We start from the raw sequence: 23,356 nt of genomic DNA on the forward strand, positions 1-23,356 counted from the left end.
CATATATCATAAACCCTAAAACTGAGCATATATATAGCTTAACCTTAAAAGAGGCATGTGACACCTTCTAATTGGTCACTTATTCCCAAAAACTACTTAAGATAACTAAAAAAATAATAAAGATATAATTTCCAAATGCTTGGGGCCTTTTTGGGTTGGAGAAGTGTCAAACTGCATCAAATCCCGAGATTTTGCCGTTGGTATCAAATAGGAGTGGCTATGTCGAAATCAATTTTGACATGAAAAGTTGCAAAACTCATAACCAATGTGTCAATTCGAAATTCATTTCAACTTGATAAGTTGTTGGATCAAAATTTTCAACATGATTTCGACTTGTTTGCTCAAATGGATTTTCCATCCTGTTTGCTCCTTTCTTCTATCAAATGAAATTTACTAAACATAGTGGACCGGAGAGGGCTAAAATTGGAGTACAAACCAGCAATTGTCCCAGAACCCACTGCAAAAGCCATGCAGATACTGACTACAACAGTAGGACGGTTGTGTCTATTGAATCCCAAATTAAGGCCACATAGGACGTATTGAGCAATGCAATTCAAATTGAGAAGAAGAACAACAACCATCATGTGGCCCCATTCATGGGGTTTCTGGGTGCCATTCTTACAGTATTCTTTTCTCAATCTGGAGATGTCCTTGGGCTTCCACCTACACAAAAGTATTAGGTAGTGGAGCCTCTGTGGGTGTTGATACAAACTCATTAGAGTAAAGAGAGCATTTAGGATTTGATTATTCACCTCAACCCATGCATCTCTCTGATCTTTCTCTGGTAGGACTCTGTTTAACATTCCTGTCACTATGAGAACAAGCAGTAGTCCTGAGATGGCAACACAAATTTTCCATAAAAGAAAGGCAATGTTCAACAGACTCCTGATCCATTCTCTGCACCTTTTGCACATAGAATCACGATTGGTTTTTCGAGGACGAACCACATTGGAATGTTCCGGGAGATCTTCATTGTGGGTAGAAGGCATTGAACGTGAGATTCCATGCCTATCCTCTGCAACCTCCTGAAAATTTGCTGATGGGCGTGCTAACCTACCTGTGAAACTGAATTGTAAGGACTACAATCTTATAGAAACTATAGTAAGAGCAATTGGGGATGTTGGAATGGTAAGAGCATCCTCACCTTTGGCTTTATAACCACTTGAGCTTGAGCTTGCACCTAACCATAATTCTTCCTCACGATTACTAGTTGAAGCCATGCTACCCAAGATTCAGCTTTCTTTATTAAAGAACAAATAAATAAATCTGATTTTCTGTGCTGTGACACCAATCACTGATGAATTCCAGAGTACTAAGCCACACTGAACCTCACAGTCATTAAGGCCAAAGGCATTGTTCATTGTCAGACTCCCTGAAAAACTGTAAGTAAACAACCATAATGAAATCAACTCTTGTAATGAACCAAGAAAATTACAAAGCTTCTTCTAAAACTTATAACCAGCCCATCAAGAAGAAAAAAATTACTCCACCATTCCAAAATTTTCAGTTGCCAGTTGCCACCCAAATTTCAAGGGAAAAAAAAAAAAAAACAAAGACAACAATAATAAATTCATTTCCACACTAAAAAAAAATCCAAATCTTCTATCAGAAAGAAACAATACATCTGAAGAAAGTTTAATGGTAATCCCAAAATGAGAAATTCAGAAAAGACCCGATATCAAATTTTATGGAAACCAATACAAGTAATCAATCAAACTAAAAAATGAAACACATAGTGAAGTTCCAATCAAGTTAGGAAAAAAAAAAGGTTTACCACTCATGGTCTCCAAGACTCTGATACAAATCATGGGTTTTTTTGAAGGCTCAATAAAACCTATGCTTCTCCAGAAGGTCTCTTCAACCTCATGCAAAAGTCAAGACAGTTCTCAACCTCAGTGTTTGTGCTACTTATATATCAAAAATCTCAATCATTGATCTACTTTTTCTTTCCTAAAATGCCTATTTTGCTTCTTCAACAATTAATCATTTTCTATCCTCCATTTTTCTACTCTTAAGTATGGCATGCTCGTCTAGGTTTCCTTAAGCAAAATAACCATACTAGATGTAATAACTCTTGTTCAATTCTCTAATAATTGATCATTTTACATAATCTATTTTTTGTAGCTTTGGAACATTAGTGATGTAAAAGATATGTCTACTTTCTTTTACCTAAAATATTCATATCAAAATAAGTATTTCTTTGGTTAGACATTTTTTATCATTACTTGGTGGAACATTTATATTTTCAACCCAAAATATTTTTTTATTCCTATTTTCCTTTAAAAATTTGTGCATGTTGGGCGGGATCTTTTCCTAACCCCAAATACCTAATAATTATTTTAATATTTATATTTTGCAATCTAGGGAAAAAAAAATAGTGTGTTTACTCTTCCTTACCTAAATAATCATATTACAATAATTATATTTATTCCTATGCTCTCAAACAATTAATCAATTTATATCACCAATGTTTCTACCAGTAATTTGACAACCTAAGAATTGCTATCTTAAGGTGTTTACTTTTCCTTACCCTAAATGCTCATATTTCAATAATTATTTTCATTCATATCCTTCTTAAACAATTAATCATTTTATACTACTCATTTTTCTACCTTTAATTTGGTAGCTCAATAATTATTATCTTAAGGTGTCTACCTTTTCTTACCCTAAATACTTATATGTCAATAATTAGTTTTGTAACTCCTTAAAGAATTGATCATTTTACATCACCCATTTTCTACCTTAAATTTAATAAATCTAATAATTGTTGTCTTCTCAAATAAATTTTCTTTACGAATTTGGTCTCCTCAGAGCAATTTTCACTTTTCCTTTGTAACTATTAATAATTATTATCGTCCTCTATAATTATTTTTCTTCTATTTTTCTTATCGTCTACACTTTTTCTTCCTTAAACTTTTATAACTACTAATTTATCCTTCCCAAAATTACTTCTTCAACTTTTATAACTTCCCACTTATTACCTCTCTAGTTCTTCTACAAAGAATGTTCTTAGTCAAAAGTTTTTGCAAAGATGATCAATAGAATTTTGATATAATAAAATAAGTAATTGCAATTTAATGATTTTCATTGAGTGAATATAGGCAACACGAACCTATAATACAAATAAATTAGGAAGGAAGAGCTTAATGGAATTTTCAACAATAAGCATAATTTTTTAAAATTACTTGCAAGTTAGGCCTAGGTTTAATCAACATAATTGCATAATTTAAAAATTCACTATTGGCTAACTTTTCTAAATGATAAGCATTGCTCTTTTTCTTGAAAAATAATGTGTTATGAAGTATATCTTATAATATTTAGAAACTAGGAACTTGTTGAAAGAGTTTTGGATTTAAAAGGATTTCAAAAATAAATTAAGCACCAAAGTATAAAATGTAATAAGCATGGGACTTTCAATTAAAAGCATAGGATTTTTCATTATATGTATTTGCTTGGGCATTGATTGACCATGCAGTTGACCGATTGCATTATTTCTAATGATAAAAATATTGGTAATTACAGATATATCAGTGCTTCAATTTTATAGATATATTGAAGATATATCAACAGATATTTTAGAAAAAAAATTCGGTAAGCCTAAAATTGATCAAAACTCATGAAAATGTAAGAAAAACCTCATAGCAATGTAATTAGAAGTATAATAAATATTTAAATATTGCTTGTTGAAGAATTTGATATATGTATGATATGATTTGTGATATTAGATGTAATTATATGATCATATTGGTCAATAAGAAAAGTTAATTTTGTAATTGTACACTCATTTGAAGCTACATGAAATACTTGATTTCATTAAATATCAATAATTTGTGTTACATTGTTATGACCCTTTAGTATCAAAATGAGGAATGATGTGGTTTAATGGAATTGGTAGATGAAGGAATCATGTCTTACTGTTGGAGACAATATTGGTACCAACTCATTAAGCCTTGATAATATTGGTTAAAAATTCTAACATGTCATGCATATATCTTTTGAGTCTTGTCCACTGCCTCTATATGAATAGGATACTCAAGGTTCACCCATGTGTTCATGTTAAATCTTCCTTCCATCTAATATGGAACTTGGTGTGACATTTGTGCAGAAGGGGAGTAACTCAGCATACCATACTCTTCATCGGTTAAACTTGAAGATTGATCATAACTCATTACATAAGGAGGGTAAATGTTAGCCTCATTCGAGGAGTCATTAAATCGAGTCTCTATACTTAAATTCAAAACTCCCTAAAAGTAACTCCTCATTATATGGTGTCATAATTCGTTCTCTTCCTCTATAGGGCTTCCTAATAGCTCATATGCCTTGACCAGCTCTTCTGGAGCCATGGTCTTCATCTTGTGTGTAGTGCGTGAAATAATTTTCACAGGTAAATTGGCTTATTGGATATTGAGTTTATTAGTGTTCCCTAATATCTCATCTTGCATTATCACCTCCATCATTAGTTCAACCTCTTGAACCATCGTAACTAGAAGAAGTACCAACAATGCTAGGTCTACTACTTTGGCTAACACTTGTGGAGTCAACCTCTTGGCGGGAATTCAATGTTGCTTGAAATGAATCCTCAACATCTTTGCTAAAACTTTTAGAGTGAACTTTTTCAGACAACACACATTCAACATTAACTCCAAATTCTCAAGCATGAATGACAATTTGTGGATCAGGATTTTCAACTTCATCATCCAAGTGTATAGGCCTAACCCATTAGAACAATTGATTATCTCCTTCTTCACCCATCTCGACTCAAATGTCAAGAAGATCAAGGTAATATTTTTCAACAACTTAATCATTTTCTATTTCCATATCGTGTAACTTTAGCTTCATATTATAATACCAAAAAACTAATTGCTCTAGCCGAGGGTAAGCCAAATGATTTTGTTGCTTTGTATGGATGAGAGTGAACGTGCTCCAATTTCTTTCATAGACAAAAGATGACACAGTTTGTGAGAGAACTTTGATGGTCAAATTCCTCAATGTAGGTGTTTGATTCTTATACATGAACCACCATTCAATTGAAACCAAATTCATAATTATATAAATACTTATGTGGTGAATTTACAATATTGATAATCAAATTTTTTTTTAATAAATACTCATTGGGCACCATGGTTGACCTTGCTATAATCACCACTCGATCACCGAATCCTTTCTTTGCATCTCAAAAAAGCACAAACTATGTATTCAACATTTAATTTGTTAATATCATATTTATTAGTAAACATTCAAATAAATTGATGAATGAAATTATTGTTTTATTAAATTGAGTAAAATAATAATTTTTTATTTATCTCATTTCCAAATTAACCAAGTGATTTAGTAATTGAGTCTAATTTTGCAAAAATGTCATGGACCACTTGAAATAGTTTTGGATTACTACAAACTCCACATCTATATTGAAATCTTGGATTCAAGAAGTATGCTATAATAAAATTAAGTAGATTTAGTATTTTGTAAGAAGAAATTAAATAAATTAAGACTAAAAACTTATAAAGTTGGATAATGCTTAAGTACCTACTACATGAAGTGGATGTCTTAGTGTTTTCTCCCAACGATATTTTATTATTTTGAAGATCCAATCTCCAGCTCCTTGATGAATGAAGTTCTCTTTCATCACGTGCACAAGCTCATACACAAATGACATTGTGGGAACAACTTCAGAAGCCATAAGTTGAAGTACCACGTATATGACTCATATAATGAAACTATATTTGTTACTTTGTCCCAATCCGAATGGTCAAACATCAATTGCTCCAAATCTCATCCAACTTTTATTCGACTAAGCTTGTGTTATGCCCATTCATAATCTTTTTAAATCAGTGCATGCAAACTCCCCATGAACTAACATCTATAATATAACAAGGTTGTGTTATTATTTATCAAGATTATCTTTCTAATTCTTGAGTTACAGATCTCACTTATTATGTAATCAATTGATATATTGTAACTCCAAGGAACATATGTTAAATTCCAACTAAATAAAATGTTATGACCATAATTTTCTAGATGACATGTCCTTTGGATCATCTAAGAGGACACACTAATTCAATCTCATGAAATATCATGGTGCCTTCATTGAAAATACCTATTGCCACTAGCCTCGATCAACAATGACCCAATCTATATGGATATGTGACCACCTTATGGTCTTACCCATATGTCAAATCCTCCTATTGACTTTGGGACAAACTCAACTCTCAAGGTTGAGAGCCCATGAAGTATAATAGCTTGGTGAATCATGACAATCGATAGCCTTATGTTATGATTCATTGTAGGTTATGTTCAATATGTAACTATACACACTAGAACACTAATTATGGGAAACTCATCCTAGCGACCAACACAATTTATCTCTCCTATTAAGAGATAATGCACTACAGTTATTACTGGATTGCCCAAATCCATTAACTAACTATGGACAATTTATGTACTTACAAGGAACCCATGACTTATATCCTCTATACAACTCCTAATGCACTTAAGTCATGTACAATATAAGAGATATGAGCATGTATGCTCAAACAACCAATTAATGCATATAGAATAATAAATGAGAAACCAAGAAACATAAATAAATAAATTGATAAATTAATCTCAATTTGTTACATCATGTTATGCTTTATAGGGCTCAATTCGAATTGTTACATATTGGATATGACCTACAGTGAATCATGACATAAGACTATCAAGTAGTCATAACTTCACCAAGTTGTTATGTTGTATTGTCTTTTAAACTTAAAAGAATACTAAGCTTGTGCCAAAATTAGAATGGGCTTTGACCTATAAGTGAGATCTTGAAATAGTTATAAATTCCTTATGAATTGGGTTACTATTGATGGAAGTTGGTTGCAACAGGTATTCTCAATAGACGGACCATGATATCTCATAGACTTTGAAACAGTATGTCCCTTTGGGTGATCCTAAAGACATGTGATTAGGAAATTTATGATCATAATAATTTTTTTAGTAGAATTTGACATGCGTTCTTTCTAAGCTAAGACATGTCAGTTAATCACATAATAGGCGGATATATAACTCAAAGATGGTAGAAGTAATCTTGAGTGATCCTTGTTTGATATTATATACATTGTTGACATAGTTTATGAAGGTTGGATTGGTTCTTGGTTCACTTATGCACATAAGGGCATTTTAATAATTATGTAAGGTTGCATAGGAGTTGGTGAACAATATCTTTAAAATGGGTTAATTGATTAATTGAAGTCATATTGGGTTAAATAATTAATTAGAACCCTTTTTAGGCTAAATTAAGCGACACAAGTTCAAGATGAGCTCAAGTTACTTAAACCCAATGAGAAGCCTAAAAATACCCCCTTAAAGATTAGGGCTTCAAGCTTTTAAATTTCAATCAGTCTCTTTTACGCTCCAAAGAGAGAACCCTAGCTTCCACCTTCTAGATTTTCACCATTTTTGTGTCAAGGTTCAAGGAGTCGTCATAGGATGAAAGATCAATGGTTTGTGAGACCATCTTCAACTACTAGTTTGTGAGAACATCTTCAACTAGCGGAACATTTAATGACATTCTTCACTATAAGGAATCAATTTGGGAACATTCAAATCTTGGTAAGCACCCCTAATTTATAATACTGTATCCACATTTTGTTTTAAAATCAATTGTTTCCATTGTGCATAGGATCTAGTAGTGTTTGGAATATTAACATGTAGCTAACAAGATTTAGGGTATGGGAACAAAGTTATTTGAAATCCCATTGTATTTGTCTTTAATATTTTCATTGGTTAGATCTAATGTCCTTAGGATTGTAGTAGCATGCATCCCATGATCCAAGGCTTGGAATGGAGTAATCCACGTACTACAACAATTGTATATGACAAGGAGTTATGCCTGAACAAGCTTCCAAAGTCAAAGGCTCCTCCTTGGATTTAACAAATGTTGTTTTTCTAGTAAATGGAGTTTCAAAATTGTTAACATAACATATATTTCTTTTATCTCCAATAGACTTGACTTTACTAATGATTTCATTTAAAACCTTAGTCCATGGATGAAAGATTTTATTATGTGAGGCCCAATCTTTTCTCAATCTCCTAATTTCTAGAGCTTTACTTTTCTCAATTATGTATATTGTTATGATCATTCTCTAAAATTTATCAATTTGAATAAGTAATCTTCTTCACTTTTCAAGATAAAGAATTCATAAGCAAATTAACATTTTCTTATTTAAGTGAATTTATCCAACACTCAAGTGTTCGAAGTTAGATTACTAGAATTGCTAGTTTGTAGAGTTCCTATTTTTCCATATTTTAGCAAACTTATTTTGGAAATTTGAGATTTGTAAATAGTCCAAGTCCAAGTCCAAGTCCCCATGTTTTAGCAAACTTGTTTTGGAAATTTGAGGTTTTTAAGGAATTAAAAATTGAGCATTTTGAATTTAATCGAAAATTGGATTTTGAGATCGACTACTCAATCGCTTTAATCAAGAGCTCAAGTGTAGGCGCATATGGCTTGATATATACATTTTGTGTATATAAATTTGGGCAGGAGGGTCCATAAAAACTTCTGGGCCGGATCTTGCACATGATCCCTTCACTGCGTCAGGGCAACCAACCCTGATTCAACATTTGCACAAGTTTTTTTTTTTTTTTTTCTATTTTTAAATAAATTTTGCAAGCCCAAAACGATGTTCCAAACCACAATGTTATTTTATCAAGACATTGATGTCCTTCAAATACTTCTATATGAACCTCTCTGAACCCAGATCAAGCAAGGTACGGAAGAACCGATGAGGATACATGGGAGGTTCCTCTGCCAGTGCCTGTGATGTATATAGAACAAATATCAAACAGGTTAGGAGTCACTGGCAACTAGTACTTTTCTGAGTGTGTTCCATAAGAATCATTGAAAGACCATCATGGAGAAAGGAGATATCATTCATTACCTGATGAATCAAAACAGTGGAAGGCGTCATTCCGGGCACGGTATTAACCTCAATAATCAGAACCTGAAAAAATAATCAAATCAACCAGAAACCCAGATATCATTTCCAAAAGTAGATATTGCTTGAATCTAGAATGAAGAAGTAATTAATCACAGCAGCTACACCAAATAGAATGGAGGATGCATCTGAAAATCAGCTTTACCCAAAACAGGAACACTGGCATCAAGATTAAATCAGCCAGCATCCTGTGCTTGCATGGAGATTTCCAGACACCACAAGCCAATAATTTTTACCTACATCTCTGAATAAAGTCTCTAAAACACAATATATAACTTCTAAAATCAACACAACTGTATGTATATGGAAGATTGAAGAAATGCATCCATCCATCCAAACACTAGGCATTGTGAAAAACAGGGAAACGAATTTCAGTACTCATCATTATTTGGCATTGCCAAGAATATGGTTATGGATGAGTGTGCAGGAAAATACATTCTTTGTTTAACATAAATAAAACAATAAGCATAATACTTGCTCATGTTAGTGATCTATCAAAAGAAAAGGAGAAGGTGCATCCTATGATATGAAGGAGCCTACATACCTCTCCACTGTCAACATTAACAAATGCATCAATACGTGAAAATCCTTCTAATTGCAGAGTGTTTGCTATTAGTTCAATACGTTGCTTACAACTTTCCAAAGCTGCCTTACTGTTTCAAGAAAAGGGAAAAAGAAAAAAAAAAAACATTAACAAAAACATAGAATGAAGAAATAAATGTTGTGTATAAGTAAGACCCGGTGTGAAGGCTAATGCATTTTGAAACACAGTAACTAATAAAGTTTCTGATCAAAAGTTCTATTATAAACAAATCTAGTTTTGCTCTTAAGTATCAAGTGGGAAAATGAAACTTACACGTCTAATAAAACTCCTCCAATTCAAATGGAAAAAGTTACTGGATATGAGCTAGAGGCATCAAAATTATCCAGTGAAGGAGAAATCACAAATGCAACTTCAATACTCCCTAGTGTAACAATTTTTGTTTTAACCAAAAACAAAAAGAGAGAGAGAGAGAGAGAGAGAGAGAGAAAATTACTTTAAATAATAAAGTCATCTTTTTAATCTGTCATTTCATATGAACCCAAACTAAAATGCAACAGAAAGATTGACAAGTCAACCAAAGAATTACAACTATGGTTCAAAGTCGTGGTAATGGTTGCTGATTTGGCAGGTTTGGTAAGCATGGTTTTCAGTACAAGGCTACACAGAATATGTTAGTTAAAAAGCTCAAAAAAGTCTTAAAAAAAATAAAAGTCAAAGAAAAATATTTACAATTAGATTGACTCAACAAATTGACAAATAAAAATTAATCATATTAGACACTATCTAAATTGGTTTATGATGGTGTTAGGAATTAAAAATTCTTAAAACATTATCATACCCCATTTTATACCTCATACCATTTTGATAATTGGTATATCTTGAAAATTAAAAATGAAAATAATAGAAAGGTGATTGATAAAAATCAAATGAAATCAATTTGAATTTTTGGTTCTATCTCATATATTGAGACATCTTTTCTTGAATGATTAGGGAATCTTTGAGAAATGTAGAGAATTTTTTTATTTATTTTTTCCATTTTCAATAGATCCAAGTCATGGTGTTGTGACTCTGAATTGTCCCACAAATTGACTGAGTCAAGTGATTATACCCGAGTTGGAGCCAAGTGATTGCTGAACTGTGTCATACCACCACAGATATTTGGACAGTGCAGCTGTGGCTGGGTTGGATACAACTTGGCTGATACTTTGAACCATAATTACAGACCCTACTGGATTATTTACTTTCAGTACAAACATGGAATACACATCCAGTTAAATGGAAACTTCAAAAATATCATACTAAAGAAGGGAAAAACCAGATTAACATTTAATCAATATGACTGTGCAAACATCGGTAACATTGTTCTAGAACTATATAATTTTTCTCTAAAAGGCACTCAATGAAATTAATTTGAAGAATTCATTTTTCATTTTCTCTTTATTGTCATCAACAACAATAAAATTATAAGACTCAAGACATTACTATTTCCAAAATGTATACAATGATCCAAAAGACATTAACAGCAGAAAATGTAGATCTTTTTTTTATCTAAAACTCTAAAAGAAAAGGATTCTCAACTTTGTCAACCTACTGACGCCTTTAGAAAAAATAATGAGAAAGAATTACCATGTTGGAAGCATATGATATTACAGAACAGAATGCTGATCATCATAAAAGGACTTAAATTTATGAAGTAAGGATTCTGAACAGACCTGATTATTGATAATGGGGGTGGAGTCAGATTGATGCCAGTTCCACCTGTTAAGCAAGTAATATCTACATTAAGAGATCTTTAACTACAAAAAGCAAGCAATTCAAACACCTGAACTGAAGGAACAATGAAGAAACTTACAAAAAAGGTGCTCTTATAGTCATACAGAAGCAATGAAACTAATACCATGTCTACATGTCTCCAGTATATGTCAGAAGTCAAAATTAATGTTGTCATGTTACAGCACCACACGTGAGTGTTCAGTGAAATTTGGTAGGGGCAGTAGCATTGAAATTCAGGATTTAAAAATTGTGATCCCTCATGGGTCCAGGTATGTGTCACTTAGGATTCAAAATCCATATTCTGCTTATATTTTTCTAAAAAAATTTCCCAAGTACCAAAACAGATAGATCAAGCTGTTATAAATGCAAGCGATAACCGAAAACAAAGTAGATTACCCTGGAATTTCTCCTCAAGAGATAAAATATCACCACTTTCCTTCACAGTAACACTAGGAGTCAATGAGTGCATAGATCCGCGCTTTCCTACAACACCAACAGTTACTTCAACCCATCTACTATGTCCTTCCCAGATGAGGCGATTTGCATTATCATTCACAGCATTAGATGAGATAATTATCTCATCTGTCTCAATAAAAGGTTCAAAGATTAAGAGCTCTGGGGGAGGGTTTGGCATCTCAATCACCCCATGTGCCTATAATTGAAAAAATAGAATATAAATAGTAAGAACATCAAAGTAAAAATGTGAAAACTCAATAATTACTGCATAAAGGCTAAATGATTCCATACTTCAACATCTTTTTGGCAACAATTAAATGACAAGAACGCTTAATGTGTCAGAAGGAGAAGAACAGTATAAGAAAAGGATCTAAATATTTCAGGTAAATGGAGGAAAACGTCATAATAAATAAAACCAATTATTTGATGGATGTCTAGGAAATCAGAAGAAAATTACTCAGATTTGAACTCAGAAGTAACTGGAAGATTGTCAATGAAAATACTTTAACAGATAACACTTAAAGATAACTTAATCAAAGAACCCTCTCACTATTTCATTCTTTTTTCTTCATCCAATCAAATTGGTGTAGTGTTCATATTAGTCAGCCAACAGCAAAGCTCGGCTTTATTTGCATTCAATCCCAAGTTCATTGATGTATTCAATACAAGTAATGACATGATGTATGTTTTTCAGATTTAAACCAGTAACAATTACCTAAAAAATGATTCAAGCTATAATTCGCAGACATGGAAACAGGTCAACCCCAAGAGTTGAATCAGATCTCAGAAAGCTCTCAAGGTCCTAAAAATATAGGCATAGGGCATGGATGTATGGATGTGGCTGTGAATTCAATTAATATAGGCATTCACATTGATCAATTTGCTTGGGCAACTATATGCATAGAAAAACCATGAAAAATGACATTATAAAGTAACAACCATGTAATAGATTTTGTAACACACAAGCTTGATGAGTGACCAAAAATTGATATTTTTCTAAGTAACCACACTGGTGATAAATACAGACACAGGGGGTTGTATTGGTGATGAATATTGATACAGGGTAGTATCGACAATTTTGGGCATGCCAATTGTCAATAGACATGGTTCATGTGAGTTTTTGACACACCAATTGTTTTGAAACAATGTTCTTCATATCATAGGTTAAGTAGAAGATGGATCTTCTCCCATATAAATGCCACATCAATCTTTGGAAACATCAAACATCATAAAATTAAAATCACTATGAAGAGTTTTCATATACAAATATCACCAAGCCTGTGTTTGTCTCAGAGAGAAAAGGGGTGTGGGGTGCAGGTGGGGGATTAGAGGAAGATTTCTATAAAATCAAATTGAGAGGGATAATCTATAATATTCAATTGTCTGCAAAAATTAAATTTTGGTAGACAATATGCTAGAGAGTGGTTGTCTAGAAGAATCAAACTTAGGTAGATATGGTGCTCCATCAGTGATAAAACCTAACGCCAGGTTGGAGAGAGGGAGATTGTTCAAAGAAAATCAAATTTTGGGTGGACAATGTGCTAGAGAGAGAGAGAGAGAGAGAGAGAGAGAGAGAGTATGTGTACAAAAATCAAACGTCAGGTGGACAATATGCCCTCTCAAGCATAACATCTAAGGGCAAGGTGAGATCATAATGTGTTTAATTTATTCTGTCATTTTTTTAATAGGTGTGTTTAATTTTTTCTGTCATTCTTCCAAGGAAAGTAGATATGTTGGTTCCATGCAACTAATGGAGGATGCATGTCCAAGGCTTAGCATAAACACCAAGGGAATCCCCAGAAAAGACAATTCAACAGAATAGAAGTGCAATCACTGCTAACTCTTCTATCACCCAGACATTTGATGCACTTGACATGAAACTCACTTATGCTTCAATTAGTTAGGATTACTGTAAATGAGATTGAAGGAAAAGCAGCAACCTTTCCATAATATGGCAGTTTCCTTGTAAACGAAGGGATGGAAATCACATTTTCCACAGAAAACACCAGATTACTAAATCTCGTGTATTTTGCTCAAAACTTTAACTTCCATGGGAAAAAAATACAATAATCTTTCTTGGTCATCTGTTATTTAAAAGTGAAATGAAAGATCAATAACCTGTCTGGCCTAATTCAGTCATTCATGATTTAGAAGGTGGAAGTTAAATGCATGTATAAGCCTCCATTCACGACAGGTTTTGCTCAAATGCACATAAATCATCACTTTTTTTTTCCACCAACTTACCAACTTGTGTCCAATTTGCTCTAGGTACATGCTGATGTCTAAGTTGTTTCCTATTCTACAAAAATTGTTAGTAACATGCAGAGCATAGAGGCCCGAGAAACAATTATTTTATATAATATATTCTAAGATGAGAACATTTGTAAATTTATTTCTAGACAAAATGTTATGAAGAGTTTATCCATGCAAGCAGATTAGCTTGTAGACCTTTGAGAGACTATTGGAAGGGATCCGAAGAAAGCACTCCTCCAATGCTTTTACATACACTGCAAGATCCTCCAGACAGCTGATCAAGAAAAAAAGGTCTATTACCATATGATTGAACAACAATAACAAAATTTTAAAATAGGCAACGTGAATGAAAATAGATCAACAATAACAGAATTCTAAAATAGGCAGAGGTATCTGTGAGATAGGCCTTAAGCACATAACAAGTTGGCTGAGAATTTAACCACTCAATGACGTAAGCATAATGGCAATAAGCAAGAGGTATGAGCTAGCCATGATCTGCCATGTCTTTGTGACACCAGTTGAGCAGCTTCAGCACATAACATGCTTATTTCTCATAAAATGACATGCACAGAATGGCAATAAGCAAAGGCTATAAACATACCAGAATCTTGCAACCCCAGTGGACGTGCTTATTTCTCATAAAATGACATGCACAGAATGGCAATAAGCAAAGGCTATAAACATACCAGAATCTTGCAACCCCAGTGGACGTGCTTATTTCTCATACAATAGCATACACATAATGGCAATAAGCAAAGGATATAAACCTACCATAATCTTGCAACACCAGTGGAGCATCCATCTCTGGCTGGTTTAACACATAATGTTTCGGACTGAAGCTTTGAGGTCAAGTCATGCCATATATCATGTCCAGGTGCATTGAGAAGATCCTCTTTTCTCAGCACTTTCTTATTTATAGTGAGAACTCCAAATTTTTCCAGCTGTTCATTTCCAGATATTATAATGATTTACCATGGGCAAAAATATTCAGAATAGACGACTGATGGTAGCTCCAAATAAAGCCATAACTAAGAGATTCTAAATGTATTTTCCATGATATATTTATCAAAACCAATAATAATAAGGAGAAGTATCAAGAAAGCCTCATTTGTCTTTAAGGATATCATATTAATCAGTTACCATACATGATTGAGAGCAAGAGATGTTGCAACTTTGTCCATACAAATCTTCGAAGTCTCTACACCAGGACCTAAAATTCAAAAAGAAATAGCATATAAACAAATAATATATAACATGTGAAATTAGAGTCAACTAAACCAAGTATTAGTAAGAATGAACCTGTATAAGGAACTCCTCCAGCTTCGAGCAAAAATTGTAGTGTTCCGTCTTCTCCCATGCCTCCATGCACTGTAAATTCATCAGACAAAACTTACTTAACACTTGAATGCTAATCTCAGCTGCATGCAGGTTGATCAGATTCTTCTATTAATTTTTGGCATATAATGTGAGTCAAATTCTAATTACCCCAGTAGCTAACTATCTATGAAGACATGAAGGGGAAGACTCAGAATCAACAACCACAAATAGATGAAAAGCCCATTACGTTCAGCCAATTAATAATTTATAAATTAATCTTAGCATTCTCATCAGTTGCAGTAAAAGAAAATGTCAAAATCTAACTCTCAACATTTGACTAAAATTAGCTTTAATACAAGAATACAGAATAAACCATTCTAGAATACTCAAACTGTCTAATCGGTGAAGTAATCCTTGCACCAAATGGTACACTGAAAGACGAAACAACATTTATAAGCATCAGAAAGCCAAAGAGATATTGGAGATTCACTCATACGGCATCAGAGGATCAAAGAAACATTCCTAACCTTTTATTTACCTAATGATTCAAAGTACAAAAAATGTTCTAGTTGGTTTGATGTGGTAGACTCAGAACCCCTGACAAAAGGAGTTACCCCAATTATTTTGTTTTAGTTCAATCTGTCTGTTTTACAAGTTCACAATACAAGAGAATAGTTAGACATTATTTGAAAAATATTATACCAATTGAAAATGTTAACTACAGATGGCATATACAAGCACTGAACCTAGTGCAGGCTACTTTTGCTGCGGAGCAAGTTACCATCATACAAATGAAAACATGATTTTTTTTAGAACTGTCATATGGTGGGTAGTTCAACATGCTTGAATGCTTCAACATAATCTGTCAAAAAGATTATCAACATGAAAATCCCAGGCTTGGTAAGGGCATTGTATTTACAATATAAACACAACCAAAGATGATGATCCATGTTATCTGAATCTATTAATGCAGAGTGAACATAGTTATAATGGAACTGGTTGAACTTAAGACACCAATCTGCAAACATCCCAAGTAAGTGGTGGCCCTGTTTAATCATCCTCCTCAGTTTCCTGTTCAGAGATATGAATTACTCTTGAAAGGGTTCTTAAAACTATCTCTACAGTGCAAATACAGAGTGCATCCATCTTTGCAGCATTCACATACAAAAATTACAAAGGATAGGAATGGATCATTTTCGACATGCAAGTTGTGCCTTTACACAAAATAAACAATGAAAACACAAAATTGAATACGGGTGCTAAATCACTAGCAAGTACATGGATGAAAAATGGTACCTGCAATAAAAACCGTTGCCTGAACTTCCTTGGCTAGCTTGACCCACTGCTCCACTGAATATCTTACAGGTGGTTCATCAGCTAAATCAAATCCTGTAAACCAACTTTGTTTCTTCAAACCTTCCATGAGATCATTCATCACTTGATTCCGTAACTCAGATGTCAATGCAGCCCTATCAGGTTCAATTGCCTCGATGCATGCAGCAAGAACTTCCTCTGTAGTATGTCTCAGCACAAGGGAATAACTGTATCCAAAAATAAAGAATATATTGAATGAAATGAAAATATGGAAGGCAAAGAAGGATCACACCTCCTAATCAACGTATGATTAATCAACTAATAATACTTGTCAGCACAAAAGCTTCATAATTTCTATCTTAAGGCACACTATTTGAATATTATATCATTCATTATGAGTGAAACAGTTTTAATGAGTACCCTTCATTATTGCATAATAAGATATCTAGGGTCCGCGGAAATGATAGATCTAACAATGAGTACAGAAAGCCATAACCCAACAAGACGACAAACCTGGAAATCTTCCCAGCAAGATGCAATTAGAACATTGGAAATGTTATGCTAGTAACTGCATCAGCAGTACCTCAAGGCCTACATCTTCAATTATATACTTCATGAAATGATAAACTGTTGCTGGCAGAGAACAAGAACAAATATCTAAATTAAAGCACACAACATTAAACTGGACTTACTTGAATCTGGGCCAACTCCATTATCATGACTACAATCAAACAACAGATTGATCTGAATTGACCCAACACAAACTCCACTAATAGTCTAGAAATCAAGCTCTAGACCATCATGACCACCATGTTTACATTTCACTATTGCCAACCAGCCTATCTAGACCAGGAGTAATATGTTCCCAGCCCACTTGATCTAAGCTTTTGTCTATCTTTCACCTTGAGTTAAGTGAAATAATATTTAATTTTCATTCCAAAGATGGCTATTGCTGCATTAACCATATTTGTAACAGGCATCAAATGGTGCAAGGTTGTTTTGCAATTTATAGTGAGTATAATAAGAAACATAGAAAAATAAGAACCTTCTTGTTATCAGCCAATAGCATTTTCAGCATCACGTTTACATAATTGTCATGGATTATGATCAATATAGCCATTTTAACCATTTTATCATCATACCATCACCATCAGCAGTATGACAACATCAATGACATCATTCACCATACTCACCACACTACATAATATCACATTTGCCTTACCATCATTTGGAAAAATGTCATCTGGTTGATAACATGGTCTTTAAAAACGTTGTGTAAAACTATACGATAAAAGGACCCAGCATTGGAGCATGAGTTTATACCACATTTTGCCAACAGAAAAACTTTCCAGGAAGAATATCATATCATATAGCCCTTGAGGCCTGGCACAAGTGGTGAAGGGTTGGGGAGGATTTGTGGGAGGTCCTAGGTTAAAGTCCTAACAGGGACAAAAATTTACCTATCAAAAAAAATATCTTATCATATAACAGTGGTGAAAAGAGAGAAAAAAGAATCTTAGTAAAAATAACAGTTTATCCACAGGGTTGTAAAGATCTATGTAACTAGGTGATAGTTTGCTCACATTACATTTTGAAGTTATGTAATTTAAATTGATAAGTTAATCCTAACAATATCACAACCAGTATTATGGAAATTGAATTGGTGATGATATCCTAAAACAGAGGTGGTTTCAGGTTCATCAGTTCGACCAGCTCGTTCGCCACCCAGCTATTGACACCAAAAAGTTTCATGATTTAAATTGAGATATCATTAAAAAGAAAAAAATAATAATAGATCAGGAAAGGTTAGCTTGATTATCCAATTTCTTGAAAAAAAAATAGACAAATAAAATCCTTGCAGTAAAGGTGTCAAATCAGACAGATGATTGGCCCATCCCAATTTCAAGGTCAGCTGGTCCATTAAGTGCAATTTTGAGAAAATTTATTTTATTTAAATTTAGGTGTTTAATAGCCATATTAAAAAATTAAATAAATTTTCAAATAACTACATATCTGAGATTCTGAAGAAAAAGAAACAGTGTAGAAGATTACATAAAGAAATTATTGCATATGCATGTAAAAAAGCAACATACAAGTATAGTAAAAGCAAAAAATAATACTTACGGTAGTGTCCAAATTGTTTTCATCCTCACATCAAGTTCCTTTTCATCCATGTCTGTTTTAGATGAATAACCACTAGCAGGGGCAAGCAAACAGGGGATTACTTCAAGCTGCAGTGATCAAAATTGTCAAACTGAGTAATTGGCCCATCATGCACTTTGAGTCAAAATGAAAACCAATGTTTGTATTTACACATTTACAAACCAATAAAGCTGAAGAACCAAAGATTATCCAAGAGAGTTTGTAGATTGAACTGCTAAAATTTCAAATTAACAGAATGTTTCACATACATGAAAATAAAATACAAATGGTGAAACACAAATACTTAGTAAATGGGAAACTTGTAAGTTCCTTAAAGTGAAGAGGGAATTTCTCCTATTATTTCTTTCTTTTACTATTCAAGTTTCTCCAAAATATTGCCTTGAATATCAAAGAACAGTTATGTGTTCATGCAAGATATAAAAAAGTTATTTCCAAGTAGATAAGAATCAGAGATGTTAAGAAAAGCTAATTAAAAGACTTGAAATTATCAGAAAGGACTTCCGAAATAAACATTAGGTTAGTCAAATAAGGTATTAAGCCTTTTCCAGTATATGAAAAGGTGATCAATATAGATTTTAAATGGTTACCATGTCAAAAGTACAAAAAAAATAAATAAATAAAGAAAGAGAACCTTAGAAGTCAAAATTGAGGATCATTGCAAACAAAGTCTTCCGCCAACTCCACAAGCACATAAACAAATGAGCAATTTGTACTCCACTGACTCCATCAGCATTTAAACAAACCAGCAATTTATAGCAGAATGATCTATGAGCATCTGAATTGTGATAGTGATTGATAATTTAGATTTATTGCTCCATAACCTTCTGTAGAAATCAATCCTCAATGATCCATGAAACAGTGGCATGAATACCACTGACTCCATCAGCATTTAAACAAACCAGCAATTTATAGCAGAATGATCTATGTGCATCTGAATTGTGATAGTGATTGATAATTTAGATTTATTGCTCCATAACCTTCAGTAGAAATCAATCCTCAATGATCCATGAAACAGTGGCATGAATACAACTATATTTGCCATCTTAAATTCTTTATGTTAGCTTATATTAAATGTTCCACTAAAAAAATCACCAAGTTAAACCCCAACCTGAACGTTAACAGTTTTGTATAGTTATATGAATATGAAGTTCTAAATTTTATTAAACTAACAATTTGTATCAGAAGATAGACCTCTACAAATAACAGAATCTTACATACACATCTTTCTATGCCTGTATGAATGTAGATTTTCATGAAAGTAACAATTTGTACTAGTAGATAAACCTCTACAAATAACAGATCTTGCATGCACATACCTCTTAACAAAGAGTATAAAAACTCCAGCACAGAAATCACTTAATCCCAACCTGAAATTAATAGTTTTCCTATATGAATGTGCAGTTTTAGATTTTCATGAAAATCACAATTTATATCAGTAGGTAGACCTCATACATATACATCAAAGCATACAAACACTAAAAGCAGTTCTAGAATAGTATAATTGAACCTTGTTTTATAAGATGAAAATCCCTTCAACTAAGGTCTGCCGTAGTGGAACTTACATCATTAAATGCTTGCAAATTGAGCCAAACATTTGTTCCGCTCATAAGAGATACTTGGCGCTCTGATGTGTCGCCTCCAAAAATAACAAAAACTTTACGAACATCTTTAGTCTTGGGAAATGCTTCAATAAGTTGTGAGGATTTTGATCTTCTAAGCAAAAGACTTGATAGGCTAGTGTATGATGCAAGATTTGGAAACCGCAAGCAAGCACGTTGAATAATACTCCGGAGGATGTTTGAATGAGAAAATCCAACCTGAGCATAAGATCATTTTGAGGTGTAACTGTGGCATAAAAAGTGATGGTTGCAAACTCAAAAGAAATTAAAAAATAAAAAGAGCATTCTTAATATATAAACTTTTTGCAGTACCATTATTAGCTTCAGGAAAAGCATATGGGAAAACTATCAAGATATTACAAGAATTATCTTGTCCCAACTTGAATAACAATGTCAGAAAATCTGCAAAACTTCCTAAAATAATTTTCAGAATAAATGAACTAAAGAAAGGAAATTATGTGTTTTTTTGAACAACATGCTTTTCATACTTCTCGTATTGTTAATTATTTCATGCTCAACTTTTCTTTATCAGAGTACCATGGATCTGGGATTTTCCTATTTCAATTCATAGAATGTGGTGATGGGAAAAGCTACTTCTTGTACTGCACCTACAAGAAGCATGGCAGTTTGGATTTGCTATATTAATGAAGAAACTATAGGAACTAAATATCACTCTCAACAATGTGGCACTTGGAGCTTCACACATGAAACAAACTGAAAATTGACAAATTTTATGACAGCAGAAACCAATTCTCATTAATAATAATAACCTACAACATGCTAAAGTTAAAGAGTAGCTTTCATCAATTTCCATCTGTAAAAGAGAGATCAGGATGTTGAATGACTAAATCTTTTAACAATCTGTCATGACACATCCATCAACTGCAAGTCAAGAAACATGGAAATATCTACAACTTTTCACTATGATGTAATCTGAATCAGAAGTACCTTTGAAGCTTGCTGAAACAAAAAACTGGTCTGCTCCATTCCACTTATCTAAATATATATGTAAAAATTAATAATGGTATGTGAAAGAAGAATCATTACTAACAATCAAACACATGAAAAATAAAACAGTCATCTTACCAGGTTGATATCAGTAAAGATAACAGTACCCGATTTAGTCCTTCCAAGCTTTTTCTCTGAAGCTGATGGTATATGAATAGAAGAAGGCAAAAACCAACCATCAATTCGAGCAAAATCATGTAGGCCAAGCCGTTGGAAGAGTAGAGACGCTCCTTCCCGAATACTTCCAATGACATCCATAGGAAAACGAGGTGGAGTGTGATATGCAACCTATGAAGTGTACAAGAACCTTTCAGAGTAGGAAAATGAAATAAGGCACAATGAAGAAATATACTACATCATACAATAAAAATCAATAGGCTACGAGCTACAATTAAATAACCTAGGATTCTCCTACTTTGCACAAGAGAAACAGACTGCCTAGCACAAGATTAGTAAAGAAACAGAAAATGGCATATTGATTGTAACAATTAATATGGTCCAAACAGAATAAGTACCAACACACTTTTGCTTACCTGCTGTGTTGGAAGATACTTCCTTCGGTAATTAAATATTGCATCCTTCTCCCTCATGTCAGCATTGTCATGCAATTGAATCTCCACCTGGTTTTTGATGCCAGAGAATTAAATCCAAAATCGTCATAAGGTTAAAGCATCTACCAATAGATCTAGTTCTTTTATTCTAATATTCATTAGGTTAAAGTATACCACCCATACATCTTGTTCTTTTATCCTAGGTGAATCTAACCATCTAGATAATGTTTCTTTCATATGAAAAAGAATTGCAGAGAGAAGGATTTTATTGCTCAGAAAAAGTGTATATATACAAGTGTACATTTGGTCAAGAAGGGCAGAAAAATAGGAAACCTGTAGAATCCCTAGAAATCAGAAAACTGAATTTAAAATCTCCTAAAATACAAAGTTTGACTTCTAAACTAATTCAAATCTTCAACTCCTAAAGATCCATCAATACTCCCCCTCAAACTAGTTCAAAGATGTCCAACATTCCCAGATTGTCAATTAAGGGAGAATAGGTGTTAGAAAGTAATGCCTTAGTGAACACATCTGCCAGTTGTGACTTGGAGGCTATGAAGGTTGTGCAGATCACCCATTCGTCAATCTTCTCCTTGATGAAGTGTTGGTTAATCTCAATGTACTTTGTCCTATCATGTTGTACTAGATTATGCACAATACTTATTGCTGTCTTGTTATCATAGTACAATCTCACAGGTTCATCCACTTTTACATGTAATTATTTCATAAGAGTGTTGAGCCACATTAGCTCACAAATCCCAGGAGCCATAGCCCTAAATTCTATTTTGGCACTAGAGCAAGAGATCACATGCTATTTTTTACTCCTCCATGTAACCAAATTTCCAACAACTAGAGTGTAGTAGCCTAATGTAGAACACTTGTCTATGAGTGAACCATGCCAATCAGCATTGGTATAGGTTTCAACACAACAGTGGTCATGTTTCTCAAATAGAAAACCTTTGCCTAGAGTATGTTTCAAGTACTTAAGAATGTGAGTCACTGCTTCCCTATGACAATTCATTGGAGTGTGCATGAATTGACTAACAAGGCCAACGACATAAGCTATGTCAGGTCGAGTATGAGATAAATAAATCAGTTTTCCCACCAATCGTTGATACCATCCCTCGTCTACAAGTGTTTTCAAGGGGTCAACGCCCAACTTATGATTAGGATTGATGGTCATAGCTTCAGGTTTGCATCCCAACATTCCAATCTCGTTTAAGAATTCAAGGATGTATTTTTGTTGTGACACATAGATACCTTTCTTTGACCTCGCCACCTCAATGCCAAGGAAATACCTCAAATTGCCTAAGTCTTTGATCTCGAATTCTTTGGCAAACTTCAACTTGATCATTGTCATCTCCTCAACATCATTCC

General features: G+C 33.4%; 2 protein-coding genes across 3 annotated transcripts in view; both read right to left on the bottom strand.

Annotated features, from left to right (window-relative positions):
- Positions 1-341: 341 nt before the first annotated feature.
- Positions 342-1,220, bottom strand: LOC117920610. Its single transcript, XM_034838217.1, has 2 exons — positions 1,145-1,220; positions 342-1,057 (listed from the first exon to the last, which is right to left on the bottom strand). The coding sequence occupies exons 1-2, from the start codon at positions 1,218-1,220 to the stop codon at positions 342-344; spliced, it is 792 nt and encodes a 263-aa protein (XP_034694108.1).
- A 7,213-nt stretch (positions 1,221-8,433) lies between these two features.
- LOC117920526 (D-alanine--D-alanine ligase) overlaps positions 8,434-23,356 on the bottom strand; it is a 28,689-nt gene continuing 13,766 nt past the window's right edge. Inside the window, exons 10-24 of one of the 2 annotated variants that reach the window (XM_034838121.1) lie at positions 21,962-22,048; positions 21,507-21,716; positions 21,369-21,416; positions 20,364-20,618; positions 18,763-18,869; positions 16,621-16,865; positions 15,307-15,375; positions 15,153-15,217; positions 14,779-14,948; positions 14,203-14,281; positions 11,695-11,950; positions 11,238-11,283; positions 9,526-9,634; positions 8,925-8,987; positions 8,434-8,801 (exon numbers count right to left, since the gene is read on the bottom strand). In XM_034838121.1, the coding sequence (XP_034694012.1) occupies positions 8,721-8,801; positions 8,925-8,987; positions 9,526-9,634; positions 11,238-11,283; positions 11,695-11,950; positions 14,203-14,281; positions 14,779-14,948; positions 15,153-15,217; positions 15,307-15,375; positions 16,621-16,865; positions 18,763-18,869; positions 20,364-20,618; positions 21,369-21,416; positions 21,507-21,716; positions 21,962-22,048 (1,890 nt within the window). In that variant the 3' untranslated portion in view covers positions 8,434-8,720. Of the gene's footprint in view, positions 8,802-8,924; positions 8,988-9,525; positions 9,635-11,237; positions 11,284-11,694; positions 11,951-14,202; positions 14,282-14,778; positions 14,949-15,152; positions 15,218-15,306; positions 15,376-16,620; positions 16,866-18,762; positions 18,870-20,117; positions 20,169-20,363; positions 20,619-21,368; positions 21,417-21,506; positions 21,717-21,961; positions 22,049-23,356 lie in introns of those variants that run through there. The other variant, XM_034838122.1, reaches the window with a different exon arrangement.

The sequence above is a fragment of the Vitis riparia genome, chromosome 8 (assembly GCF_004353265.1).
Source record: "Vitis riparia cultivar Riparia Gloire de Montpellier isolate 1030 chromosome 8, EGFV_Vit.rip_1.0, whole genome shotgun sequence".
Lineage (NCBI taxonomy): Eukaryota > Viridiplantae > Streptophyta > Magnoliopsida > Vitales > Vitaceae > Vitis > Vitis riparia.